Genomic DNA, 14,968 nt, shown 5'->3' with positions numbered 1-14,968 from the left:
TTCTATCAACCCTATCAACCCTATCTGGTGCGGATCCCACACTGCTCAGCAGTATTCAAGCAGTGGGCGAACAAGCGTACTGTAACCTACTTCCTTTGTTGTAGGATTGCATTTCCTTAGGATTCTTCCAATGAATCTCAGTCTGGCATCTGCTTTACCGACGATCAACTTTATATGATCATTCCATTTTAAATTACTCCTAATGCGTACTCCCAGATAATTTATGGAATTAACTGCTTCCAGATGCTGACCTATTTTGTAGCTACATGATAAGGGACCTATCTTTCTATGTATTCGCATAACATTACACTTGTCTACATTGAGATTCAATTGTCATTCCGTGCACCATGCAGCGTCAAGGGTAACCGCAGCCATGGTCTCCGAGCTGATAGTCCATGCTTCTGCAAACGTCGTCGAACGTTCGTGCAGATGGTTATTGTCTTGCAAACGTCCCCATCTATTGACTCAGGGATCGAGACGTGGCTGGACGATGCGTTACAGCCATGCGTATAAGATGCCTGTCATCTCGACTGCTTGTGATACGAGGCCGTTGTGATACAGCACGGCGTTCCGTATTACCCTCCTGAACCCACCGATTCCATATCCTGCTAACAGTTATTGGATCTCGACCAACGCGATAAGCAATGTAGCGATACGATAAACAGCAATCGCGATAGGCTAGAATCCGACTTTTATCAAAGTAGGAAACGTGATGGTACGCTTTTCTCCTCCTTACACGAGGCATCACAACAACGTTGCACCAGGCAACGCCGGTCAACTGCTGTTTGTGTAAGAGAAATCGGTTGGAAACTTTCCTCATGTCAGCACGTTGTAGGTGTCGCCACTGGCGCCAACCTTGTGTCAATGCTCTGGAAAGCTAATCATTTGCATATCACAGCATCTTCTTCCTGTCGGTTAAATTTCGCGTCTGTAGCACGTCATCTTCGTGGTGTAGCAATTTTAATGGCTAGTAGTGTAACTTAGTCCTTACTGCGAGACACTGCATAGTTTAAGTCATTTTGCTTACTAGTGTATCAGACCAAAAGTTAGTCAGCACCAGAAGACGTCACGCTTATACCGCGCAACACCGTCCCTAGACTTGTTAAAGTCCTGAACTCGGCGAAGAAGAGAGCACACTAATTTCTTCAGGCTTACCACTCTCAGCTGGATCCTTTCAGTGATGGTAAGATTCCGTAGAGTTACGAAATTCCGGGAAGCCGATTGCTGCATTTCACCTGTCGTTCCAGTTAGCCTCGAACGTTTTCTTTGGCACTGAGATCAGGAGACTCAGTGCACCAGTCCAGATGCGATCGCGTTCCTGAGTGTTTGTTAGACAGGGTACTATGCTTGCAACTTTGAAGTCTTCTTAAGTTGGCAGTGTCCGTGAAAGTGCGGAAGAAAGAGCAACAGCTGGTCATCGAAAATATTGGTATGAACAACTTGGTTCATGTTCACAGTAACCTCGATGAGTACGTCTGTGACCAAAGAAAAAACACCACCAAAACAACAGAGAATCAACTCCAGCCAGATTCGTACCATTCACGTACAGTGGGTTGAACGCTTTTCTGGACCGTGTCTGCGCTCGACACATCATTTGAACAGAGAGAAAATAACGACGCATTGGACCGCAGAACACGCCTGTATTCATCCAACTTAAAATTTGAACAATTACAGCCCTAGGTTCCCGTAAATTAAGTGTTTTTGACCTAGGTTTCTGCCACTTAAGACTACGTTAAGAAACCTAGATCAAAAATACTTCATTTTCACTACCGAGGGCTTTAATTGTTTCAATTTTACCTTGTAATCGTCGCCGACGACGCAGCCATGTTTAAATTTTCATCCAATTTGTCGTTTCTGCTCGCACTAAGACGTGCAGTTTGAAGTGCAGCTGTGAATAGTGTTTTTTTGGGCGGAACCGTACTCCATATGTCCACAGCACGCAGTTTCCTTCACATTGTTCCCTCTTAAATTGGGAGGTAGACCTGCATTCACTGACAGCGGCAATTCGTGTACGGTCTGAAACCGATTACCGATGACAGGGCGAGAGCGCCGCTGCCCGTCTCCTTCGGTGAGTGTCTTTTTTCGACCGCTCTTCTTACATCTACATCTACATCAATACTCCGCAAGCCAGCTGACGGTGTGTGGTGGAGGGTACTTTCAGTATCTCTATCGGTTCTCCCACTGAGAACGCAGCATGTCGTTCTCAATGGAGAGAAGTCTTACGAGGTAATAGTGATTTCAGGTGTACCGCAGGGGAGTGTCGTAGGACCGTTGCTATTCACAATATACATAAATGACCTTGTGGATAACATCAGAAGTTCACTGAGGCTTTTTGCGGATGATGCTATGGTATATCGAGAGGTTGTAACAATGGAAAATTGTACTGAAATGCAGGAGAATCTGCAGCGAATTGACGCATGGTGCAGGGAATGGCAATTGAATCTCAATGTAGACATATTTAATGTGCTGCTAATACATAGAAAGAAAAATCCCTTATCGTTAGCTACACTATAACAGGTCAGCAATTGGAAGCAGTTAATTCCATAAATTATCTGGGAGTACGCATTAGGAGTGATTTAAAATGAAATGATCATATAAAGTTGATCGTCGGTAAAGCAGATGCCAGACTGAGATTCACTGGAAGAATCCTAAGGAAATGCAATCTGAAAACGAAGGAAGTAGGCTACAGTAAGCTCGTTCGCTCACTACTTGAATACTGCTCAGCAGTGTGGGATCCGTACCAGACAAGGTTGATAGAAAAGATAGAGAAGACCCAACGGAGAGCAGCGTCCTTCGTTACAGGACCATTTAGTAATTGCGAAAGCGTTACGGAGATGATAGATAAACTCCAGTGGAAGACTCTGCAGGAAAGACACTCAGTAGCTCGGTACGAGCTTTTGTTGGTTTCGAGACCATACCTTCACCGAGGAGTCAAGCAGTATATTGCTCCCTCCTTCGTATATCTCGCTAAGAGACCGAGAGGATAAAATCAGGGAGGTTAGAGCCTACACAGAGGCATACCGACAATCCTTTCCACGAACAATACGAGACTGGAATAGAAGGGAGAACCGATAGAGGTACTCAAGGTACCCTCCGGCACACAGCGTCTGGTGGCTTGCGGAGTATGGATGTAGATGTAAATGTAGATGTAGATATTCCAGTCTCGTATTGTTCGTGGAAAGAAAGAGTGGTACAACGTGATCCTGGACGCGTCCAAATACCGTACCGCTTTTCTTCATTTCCGTCTCCACACCGAGCCACCTTTACTGAACTGTTTGAATTTTACCGACTGGTAGACACTCAGTATTACACTGCCATGACCTACGTCTACGATGGAGAATCACGTTATCATATTACCACCTGTGACTAGAACAAATTGACTTTGTATGCTGAATCTCATGACCGAGAGCATCAGAAGTTACGTAAATTTATTTGCTCGAACTCTGTTCTTACCCTGTAACGCTATAAGGAAATTGGGACCAAATTATATCTTTGGTTTAGTCTCATTTACTTTCGTGAAAGTCAAGGATGATAATAATTCTATTAACTTTGATTTACTTTAAAACTGCAAAATAGCTATGGTCACAGTTATCTAAAACAATTCGTTTGCTAATTTACTGGCCGTGGAATTAAATGAAGTTTTCTTTCGGAATATCGCACTCAGAAAAGTTATCGGATTTGGAGAAAAATAGGTGATTGTAGCTTCTAATGAATGTGATGTGCAAATAGTAACTACTCAGAAACTGGCTTTTGGCATAATCGTGAACCAAACGAAAAAATTCATTATTTACTTATCTCAATTGAATCGAATAAAATTTATCTTTTCTTTTAATCTAAAATGAAAGAGGCTCTTCAGTTTCAGCATTTTGTTGACAGGGAACTAGCAACTTTATTAAATTCTTAAATCATTTACTAACGATTCTGTCAACTGCAGGATGTATATTACCTGACTAGTTTCGAACCTTACAGGTGCATTTTCAATCTAGCCTATTCACAGTGCCTAGTAACAGCGCCATATCTTAATAAATAAACATCAAAGTGGCAACACGTGATTCATAAATATCTGCAGAATGAACGCCAAAATCCGCAAGTGCCTCTTAACAAGTCAAAATCAAGCTGATTGACTTTGACTTGATTGTTTTTGACTTGGTGAGAAGGCACTTGCGGATTTTGGCGTTCATTCTGCAGATAGTTATGAATCACGTGTTGCCACTTTGATGTTTATCATTAAGGTCAGGCACTGTCTGGACGGCCTCAGTAGGCCAGTCTTGAAAATGAACGAAACTATTCGACTGATGTAAATACTGCAATTCTTGATAGAATCGTTAATAAACGCTTTGAGGAAACAGGTCCTTCATATGATGTGATCTTAATACAACAGAATACTTTTAATGCTTGTAATGACGGTCGGTGTAGACACACAAATCAGACTCTCATTTAATAATTCAGCCCAGCTGCATCGATCAAGGAACACCTTATTCCCAACAAGATATAGTCGTCTACAGGACTTAGTAGCAAGACAGCTTTACTTACACCGGTCCATTACATGTCATAGCCATTAACACCTTTGTTTGTACAACAGATAATAATAACAAGTTTCACATTTCGCTATCTTTCACAGATGACAGATTTTTAGAAAGTTAAATTTTATTTTTAGTGCGCGTCCTTGACGCTGTTACTCATTTGGATAAAATGGGGGAACCTTTAATTACGGGAGTGACGCCACAGCATCAACGCCCAGTGGTCGTTCTACGACGTCTATAGTGTTCCTAAGCTCCTAGTGTGCTCTCTTAAATGCGTTACTCATACATTTTGAGTGGTGCACTTATTTATGAACATTGCCTTTGTTTTCTAAGTGATACTGATTGTTGATACCAAACTTAATACGGCAGCAAAAGCGTGCTGTGAGGCTGCTGTGACCACACCTAAATACACTCATGGAAATGGAAAAAAGAACACATTGACACCGGTGTGTCAGACCCACCATACTTGCTCCGGACACTGCGAGAGGGCTGTACAAGCAATGATCAAACGCACGGCACAGCGGACACACCAGGAACCGCGGTGTTGGCTGTCGAATGGCGCTAGCTGCGCAAGATTTGTGCACCGCCGCCGTCAGTGTCAGCCAGTTTGCCGTGGCATACGGAGCTCCATCGCAGTCTTTAACACTGGTAGCATGCCGCGACAGCGTGGACGTGAACCGTATGTGCAGTTGACGGACTTTGAGCGAGGGCGTATAGTGGGCATGTGGGATGCCGGGTGGACGTACCGCCGAATTGCTCAACACGTGGGGCGTGAGGTCTCCACAGTACATTGATGTTGTCGCCAGTGATCGGCGGAAGGTGCAGGTGTCCGTCGACCTGGGACCGGACCGCAGCGACGCACGGATGCTCGCCAAGACCGTAGGATCCTACGCAGTGCCGTAGGGGACCGAACCGCCACTTCCCATCAAATTAGGGACACTGTTGCTCCTGTGGTATCGGCGAGGACCATTCGCAACCGTCTCCATGAAGCTGGGCTACGGTCCCGCACACCGTTAGGCCGTCTTCCGCACACGCCCCAACATCGTGCAGCCCGCCTCCAGTGGTGTCGCGACAGGCGACAGGGACGAATGGAGACGTGTCGTCTTCAGCGATGAGAGTCGCTTCTGCCTTGGTGCCAATGATGGTCGTATGCGTGTTTGACGCCGTGCAGGTGACGCCACAATCAGGACTGCATACGACCGAGGCACACAGGGCCAACACCCGGCATCATGGTGTGGGGAGCGATCTCCTACACTGGCCGTACACCTCTGGTGATCGTCAAGGGGACACTGAATAGTGCACGGTACATCCAAACCGTCATCGAACCCATCGTTCTACCATTCCTAGACCGGCAAAGGAACTTGCTGTTCCAACAGGACAATGCACGTCCGCATGTATCCGGTGCCACCCAACGTGCTCTAGAAGGTGTAAGTCAACTACCCTGGCCAGCAAGATCTCCGGATCTGTCCCCCATTGAGCATGTTTGGGACTGGATGAAGCGTCGTCTCACGCGGTCTGCACGTCCAGCACGAACGCTGGTCCAACTGAGGCGCCAGGTGGAAATGGCATGGCAAGCCGTTCCACAGGACTACATCCAGCATCTCTACGATCGTCTCCATGGGAGAATAGCAGCCTGCATTGCTGCGAAAGGTGGATATACAGTGTACTAGTGCCGACATTGTGCATGCTCTGTTGCCTGTGTCTATGTGCCTGTGGTTCTGTCAGTGTGATCATGTGATGTATCTGACCCCAGGAATGTGTCAATAAAGTTTCCCCTTCCTGGGACAATGAATTCACGGTGTTCTTATTTCAATTTCCAGGAGTGTATTTAGTGGACACCACACATTATCCTACTTACACCCTTCTCTGCAACAAATTGTTTCTTCGTAACTGAAGACTTTCCTCCAAATGTGGCCTCATAAGTCGTTAGTGATAGAAAATAAAAAGAAAGTTAAGTTTCGATATTTTTGTCTACATCTACATTAACATAATGCAAATACTCCGCAAGCCAGTTTATGGTGCATGACGGAGATTACCTTGAACCGCTTCTTGTGACTATTACCTTTATTGTTCCCGTCGCAAATGGAACGACGGAATAACTACTGTCTGTATGCCTCCGTACTAGTCCTTTTTTCTCTTATCTCGTCCTCACGGACCTTACTTGAAATGTACGCCGGCAGTAGTATGATCGTCCAGCAAGCAATCAACCCCTAGTTTCCAAAACTTTCTCAATAGCGTTTCGCGAGAAAGACGGCATCATTCCTCCTGGGATTCCTACTTGATTTCACGAAGCAAGGTCGAAACTACCGGTAATAAATCTAGCGGCACACCTCTGAACTCATTCAGTGTCTTCCTTCAATCTGAGCTGGTGGGGATCACAAACACTTGAGCTGTACTCGAGAACGGGTCGAACCAGTGGTGGCTTTGTAGACGAGCTACACTTTCCTGAAAGTCTCCCAATAAACCAAAGTCAAACATTCGCTTTCCCTAATGCCGATATTACGTGCATCTCCCATTTCATATCTCTTTGCAAAGTTACGCATGACATTTCAGCACAACACTAATACTGTATTCGAACGCTAAAGGATTATTTTTTTCTATTCAATTGCATTAAGACACGCCAGGTTATCCGAGAGCGCCTCGGGTAGGCGCGTCGGCCCCAGATTGAATCCGCCCGGCTCATTAACGACGTGGGTCGGTGTGCCAGCCAGCCTGGATCTGGTTTTTAGGCGGTTTTCCACAACCCAGTAGGTGAATACCGTGCTGGTCCCCACACCCCGCCTCAATTACAAGACTCGCAGATATCTGCAATGCGTTCGCACTGTTTCATGGTTCACAGTAGATGCAGACAGCTGGGGTACACTGATTCCGTCCTGGGGTGGTATGGGGTGGCGGCAGGAAGGGCATTCGGCCACCCCTGTAAATTAACCAGGCCAAATCAGATTGTAACAACGCCGACCCTGCGAAAACTGCAGGATAATGGCACAAGCGAAAGAAAGAACTCCACTGCTTTAAGTTACAGTTTTCTACAGTTAGAGCAAGATGTCATTAATATCAACAAATGTAAATTGTGTCTGACAATCATACCACGTTGCGGTCAGATGTTTGTAATTTTTCATGTTTATGGTACGTCAAGTACAAGCTTCAAATTTCAATTTCTCAAAGAAGTTTGATACATCTCCAAAAAATTATCGAGAAAATCGACTTTAAAGTTTTGCAAGCGTCTTTAATGCCATGAATCAAGCACAGATTTTCGGTGGGTTCCGTGGCTCTGCCGACGAATGCTCGGCCGTCTTATAAGCGATCAGGATTCGATACCTGCCCAGTGAATATTTTTAAACAAAGGTGTATGTTCTACGACCACCCTCGGTGAAGCATAAAATACACAAAGGTCGAAAAAAAATTCCGTAGCACTCGAGACTGGTAAGAACTTCGTCGCTGGTTCGAGCCTCGTTTTGTTCATTATTTTTCTCATCTCTTTCCGTTTAAGATTGAATCGTATACGTACATCATTTAAATATAAAACTCATCTATTGTATGCTAAAGAAGTCATATGTAATTGTAATTTTTATGAAAAATCCACGTCGTCTTATTTAAAATTACTTATCACACAAAAAAATCTCGTTGTCATTGGAAATATAAATTCTTAATTACCGATCAGTTATAAAATATTGTTAATGTAGGTTTATTTAGATTAAAATCATTACAAATTATATTCTTTGATATTTGTGTATGTTACGCTTTACGGAAATGATCGTAGAACATGTACCTTTTCCAGAATGAGATTTTCACTCTACAGCGGAGTGATATGAAACTTCCTGGCAGATTAAAACTATCTGCCGGACCGAAACTCGAACTCGGGACCTTTGCCTTTCACGGTCAAGTGCTTCTTATGTGAAGTTTAGAAGGTAGGAGACGAGGTACGGGCAGAATTGAAGCTGTGACGACGAGTCGTGAGTCGTGCTCGGGTAACTCAGTCGGTAGAGCACTTGCCCGCGAAAGGCAAAGGTCACGAGTTTGAGTCTCTGCCCGGCACACAGTTTTCATCCACCAGGAAGTTTCAACATGAACCATTGTTTGAAGACAAGCATCGACCGGGAAGCAAACCAAGCCCGTCAACAGAGCAGGACTGCATTCTACCGAAGAGCCACCTTTCGATAAGTTCAGCTTGATTTAGCGTGTCTACGACGTTCAAAGAACTCCGAAGGCAATTTTCCCGAGAATATTTGAGAGCTGCATCGATCTGGTTTGGGTACTTGATGTCTGTGGTCTGAATTTCACGTACCATAAATATTATTACAAAAATCGAAGTGTCACGTCCCGGTGGCACTGCTGGCGACGTCCTGGGCTCTATTAATACAAGATCTTCAGCTATATATGGAGGCCTCTTCCGTATGCTCGGACCTTCGTTAACAATTTGCATTCTGACACCTGCCCGTTGCCCTCCACCCATAGTTCGGAGTATGGCCTGTGAGAAAAGGGCAAGCTGAGTTTCACACGAGCGACGCTTTCTAAATCCATGCTGATTTCTGGATGCAGACTTTTCTGTATGAAGAAAATCTGTGACATCCGAACTTAAGAATATGCACATGAACTTATGATCTCATATCAGTAGTTTCCATCAGCTCCTGAAAATCTTCTGAGAGTTCAGCGCAGACCTGAATACCAAACTAACTGACTGCTGACATCTACATACGCCCGCAAGTCAGCGCACGGTGCTTGGCAGAGGGCACCCTGTACCACTACCACTCGATTCCTTTCCTGTTTCCCACTCGGAGAGAGAGCTTGGGAAGAACGGCTGTCTGTATCCTCCGTATGAGGCTTAATTTGTGGTATCTCATCGTGTTCCCTAAACGAAGTAGATTCAATGCGCAGTCAGCTCCAAAAGCCGGTTCCCTAAATTTCTTAATAGTGTTCTTCAGAAAGTACGGCATCTTTCCTTCAGGAATTCCCATCTGAGTTCCCCAAGCATCGATTAACACCTGAGTGTTGTTCGATCCTGCTGGTAACAAATCTGGTAGTCCGCCTCTGAATTGCTTCGATGTCTTCTTCTAATCCGACCTGGTGCTTATCACAAACACTGGAGCAGTGCCCAAGGATAGGTCGCACTAGCGTCTTGTATGCGGTCTCCTTTAAAGCTGAACCAAGCCTTCCTAAAATTATCCCAATAAATCTAGTTCGACCATTCGCCTTTTGCAGTACAATCCCTCGTATGTGCGTTCCATTTGAAATCGCTTTGCAACGTTATGGCCACGAGACGTTGCTGTATCAAACGGAACACTACTAATGCTTTATACGAACACTGTTAGTTTGTTTTTTCCTGCTCATCCGCCCCAACTTACATATTTCTATATTTAGAGCTTCCTGTCATTCATCACACCAACTGCAAATTTTGTGTTTCCTCCTACAGTCACCGTACACCACAGCATCATCAGCAAACAACCGCAGATCGCTGCCCACCCTGTCTGCCAGATCATTTATGTGTGTAGAAAATGAACAGCAGTCCTATCGCACTTCCTTTGGACACCCCTGATGACACCCTTGCCTCTGTAAGCACTGGCCATCGATGACAGCATACCTCGTTCTGTTGCTTAAGAAGTCTTCCAGAGACTTACATGCCTAGGAACCTATTCTGTATCCTCGTACCTACGTTAACAGTCTGTAGTGGAGTACCGTCGCAAATGTTTTTCGGTAATCCAGAAATATAGAATCTGCTTATTTCCCTTCATCCATAGTTCGCAGCATATCATGTGAGAAAAGGACAAGTTGAAGTTCACTTTCTAAAACCTTGGTGATTCGTGAACATGAGCTTTTCCGTCTCTAGGAAATTTATTATATTCTAAATCAGAATATTTTTCCTGGTCTGTTCTTTTACGCTTCGTATACGCAGCGGAGTAACCTGCGTCTTTTTTTTTTAATTCGCTTGGGACATCGCGCTGGGCGATAGATTCGCGATAAGTGCGAGCTAAGTAAGCAGCCAGGGCAGCAGAGTACTCTTTGTAAAACCGAATTGGGATTCCGTCCTGAAGGGCGACTCATTTGTTTTCAGCTCTTTCAGTTATCAGTTGTTTCTCTGCGCCAGGGATGCTTACTAATATGTCGTTCAGACGGGAGTCTTTGCGATGGTCAAACGATGATATGTTCGTACGATTCTCCTGCGCGTACCATCTCTTAAGCGGTACGTTAAACTTCGGCTTTTGTTTTGCTGTCATCAACTGCCACTCCAGAGTGGTCAACGAATGACTGTAAGCACAATAGTTACTTGGTGAGAAAATAATGCAGTGCGTCTCGACCCGTCAGGGGTAAAATGCTAGTAAGTGACGTTGACGTGGCTTCTTTTGTGTGGAAAGGAGTCAGTTTTATTTGTATGTGCACGTGCCACGGTTACCGGCTAAACACATCGGACATTTACTGAAGAGGCAATACTGCGGCCTCATCGAATGTTATAAAACTGTCCTGCGGAAGCGGCTGGAGTGATAAACTTAGAGCGGCCCGTCCTCCGCTTGTCCAGAGGTGGGTGGGGGAGAGCACTCACGGTGCGGCCAGCGCTACACGGGACCCCTCTCTGTTGACACAGCAGCGCGGCGTCTGGCCCCAGGCAGGGACGGGAAGAGGTCGGCCTGCAGCGTGGAACCCATCAGCGCTCAATCAGCCAGATGGACCACGCGCGCCGCCGACGTTTACTTTGCCCTAATAGCGCCAGCCGCTCACGGGAGGGTATATAGGCCGCCGTGTGCGCCAGATGCCGCGTAGTCTGCCCGCAGCCATGGCACCCTCGACTGCAGCACTGGTCGTGGTAGCGCTCCTAGCTGTCTCCGTCTCCGCGAGCGACGCTCACCCGTTCCACAGGTACTCTCTCTCTCGATCCTGATTACAGCGCGAGGCCTGAAACTGTAAGTCCAGCTTAGCGAAGGGTGGTGGACATCTAAACTTCTGCTAAACTCCTCCCGAACGGGCCATGAAGGCCGAAAGGCACCGAGCGACCACCGTGTCATCCTCAGACAACATATGATGCAGATATGGATGGGCATGTGTGGAGCACACCGCTCTCCCGCAGCCGCTACTTTTCGACCAAGTAGCTCCTCAATTTCCCTCACAAGGGTTGAGCACACCCGACTTGCCAACAGCGCTCCGCAGAAAAAAAATGGCTCTGAGCACTATGGGACTTAACATCTGACTTGATCAGTCCCCTAGAACTTAGAACTACTTAAACCTAACTAACCTAAGGACATCACACACATCCATGCCCGAGGCAGGATTCGAACCTGCGACCGTAGTGGTCGCGCGGTTCCAGACTGTAGCGCCTAGAACCTCTCGGCCGGCGCTCGGCAGACCGGACGGTCACCCACCCAACTGATAACCAAGCCCGACAGCGCTTAACTTGGGCTGATCTGACTAGAACCGGTGTTACAGCTGTGGCAAGGTCGTTGACATCTAAACTTCTACTTGTTTTTAATATTTTTTGTGCCTGGCTATTACAAGACCTGTTCCCTGCGTACGTGTACTTCATTCTCTTACACTTACACCACCTGCGGTGACACTGCATATTTCCTTATCTTCATCTATTTTGGAGTCAGAAAATGACTGGCACATTTATTATTTAAACTGAAAAAAAAAACACTGAGATGACTAAAGCCATGTGTTGTTGTTGTTGTGGTATTCAGTCCTGGGACTGGTGTGATGCAACTCTCCACGCTACTCTATCCTGTGCAAGCTTCTTCATCTTCTAGTATCTACTGCAGCCTACATCCTTCTGAATCTGCTCAGTGTATTCATCTACTGGTCTCCCTCTACGATTTTTACCCTCCACGCTGCCCTCCATTACTAAAATTGGTGATCCCTTGATGCCTCAGAACATGTCCTACCAACCGATCCCTTGATCTAGTCAAGTTGTGCCACAAATTTCTCTTCTCCCTAATTCTATTCAATACCTCTTCATTAGTTATGTGGTCTACCCATCTAATCTTGAGCATTCTTCTGTAGCACCACATTTCGAAAGCTTCACTTCCATACATGGCCACACTCCATACAAATACTTTCAGAAACGACTTCCTGACATTTAATTCAATACTCGATGTTAACAAATCTCTCTTCTTTAGAAACGCTTTCCTTGCCATTGCTAGTCTACATTTTATATCCTCTCTACTTTGACCGTCATTATTTGGCTCCCCAAACAGCAAAACTCCTTTACTACTTTGTCTCATTTCCTAATCTAATTCCCTCAGCATCACATGACTTAATTCGACTACATTCCATAATCCTCGTTTTGCTTTTGTTGATGTTCATCTTATATCCTCCTTTAAAGACACTGTCCATTCCATTCAACTGCTCTTCCAAGTCCTTTGCTGCCTGTGACAGAATTACAATGTAATCGGCGAACCTCAAAGTTTTTGTTTCTTCTCCATGGATTTTAATGCCTACTCCGAACTTTTCTTTTGTTTCCTTTACTGCTTGCTCAATATACAGGTTGAATAGCATCGGGGAGAGGCTACAACACTGCCTCACTCCCTAACCACTGCTTCCCTTTCATGTCCCTCGACTCTGATAACTGCCATCTGGTTTCTGTACAAATTGTAAATAGCATTTTGCTCCCTGTTTTTGGCCCCTGCCACCACCAGAATTTGAAAGAGGGTATTCGAGTCAACATTGTCAAAAGCTTTCTGTTAGTCTACAAATGCTAGAAATGTAGGTTTGCCTTTCCTTAATCTTTCTTCTAAGATAAGTCGTAGGGTCAGTATTGCCTCACGTGTTCCAACATTTCAATGGAATCCAAACTGATCTTATCCGAGGTTGGCTTCTACCAGTTTTTCCATTCGTCTGTAAAGAATTCGCGTCAGTATTTTGCAGCTGTGGCTTATTAAACTGATTGTTCGGTAATTTTCACACCTGTCAGCACCTGCTTTCTTTGGGATTGGAATTATTATATTCTTCTTGAAGTCTGAGGGTATTTCGCCTGTCTCGTACATCTTGCTCACAGAATTTTCCTTCCTTTGCCCTCCTTTTTGCAGCCACCAGATCCTCCTCATATGGTGTCGGAGCTCCTCTTGCACGACGAAAGTGCAGCTACTCAGCGTGGCAGGGGCTCAACAAGTCGTTGAAAGCCCCCTGCACAAGTATTGAACCATGTTCTACATCTACATACATACTCCGCGGTCCACCATACGGTGCATGGCGGAGGGTACCTCGTACCACAACTAGCATCTTCTTCCCTGTTCCACTCCCAAACAGAATGAGGGAAAAATGACTGCCTATACGCCTCTGTACGAGCCCTAATCTCTCTTATCTTATCTTTGTGGTCTTTCCGCGAAATGTAAGTTGGCTGCAGTAAAATTGTACTGCAGTCAGCCTCAAATGCTGGTTCTCTAAATTTCCTCAGTAGCGAATCACGAAAAGAACGGCCCCTTTCCTCCAGAGACTCCCACCCGAGTTCCTGAAGCATTTCCGTAACACTCGCCTGATGATCAAACCTCCCAGTAACAATTGTAGCAGTACGCCTCTGAATTGCTTCTGTGTCCTCCCTCAATCCGACCTGATAGGGATCCCAAACACTCGAGCAGTACTCAAGAATAGGTCATATTAGTGTTTCATAAGCGGTCTTCTTTACAGATCAACCACATCTTCCCAAAATTCTACCAATGAACCGAAGACATCTATCCGCCTTCCCCACAACTGCCATTACATGCTTGTCCCACTTCATATCGCCCTGCAATGTTACGCCCAAATATTTAATCGACGTGACTGTGTCAAGAGCTACACTACTAATAGAGTATTCAAACATTACGGGATTCTTTTTCCTATTCATCTACATTAATTTACATTTATCTATATTTAGAGTTAGCTGTCATTCTATACACTAATCACAAATCCTGTCGAAGTCATCTTGTATCCTCCAACAGTCACTCAACTACGACACCTTCCCGTACACCACAGCATCATCAGCAAACAGCCGCACATTGCTATCCACCCTATCCAAAAGATCATTTATGTAGATAAAAAACAACAGCGGACCTACCACAGTTCCCTGGGGCACTCCAGATGGTACCCTCACCTCCGATGAATACTCACCATCGAAGACAACGCACTGTGTTCTATTACTTCAGAAGTCTTCGAACCACACACATATTTGGGAACCAATCGCATATGCTCGTACCTTAGTTAGGAGTCTGCACTGGGACACCAAGTCAATCGCTTTGCGGAAGCCAAGGAATATGGCATCCGTCTGATACCTTTCATTCATGATTCGCAAGATATCACGTGAAAAAAGGGCAGGTTGCGTTTGCGCCACTACAGCCGTCAGTCATTACGAAAGTGTAGCTCGTGCAGGATTTTGTGCACAAACTGACCTCTCGATTATGTCTCATAAGTGTTTCATGGGGTTCATGTCGGACGATCAGGGTGGCCAAATAACTCGATCGAATTTTCCAGAATGTTCTTCAAAACACTCG

General features: G+C 45.4%; 1 protein-coding gene across 1 annotated transcript in view; it reads left to right on the top strand.

Annotated features, from left to right (window-relative positions):
- The first annotated feature begins 11,289 nt into the window (after positions 1 to 11,289).
- The window catches only part of LOC126284763 (uncharacterized), a 75,768-nt gene continuing 72,089 nt past the window's right edge, over positions 11,290 to 14,968 (top strand). Inside the window, exon 1 of the mRNA XM_049983923.1 lies at positions 11,290 to 11,372. Within this exon, the coding sequence (XP_049839880.1) occupies positions 11,290 to 11,372 (83 nt within the window). The remainder of the gene's footprint in view (positions 11,373 to 14,968) is intronic.

This window comes from Schistocerca gregaria, chromosome 8, assembly GCF_023897955.1.
Source record: "Schistocerca gregaria isolate iqSchGreg1 chromosome 8, iqSchGreg1.2, whole genome shotgun sequence".
Lineage (NCBI taxonomy): Eukaryota > Metazoa > Arthropoda > Insecta > Orthoptera > Acrididae > Schistocerca > Schistocerca gregaria.
This window is presented reverse-complemented; position numbering and strand designations above follow the sequence as displayed.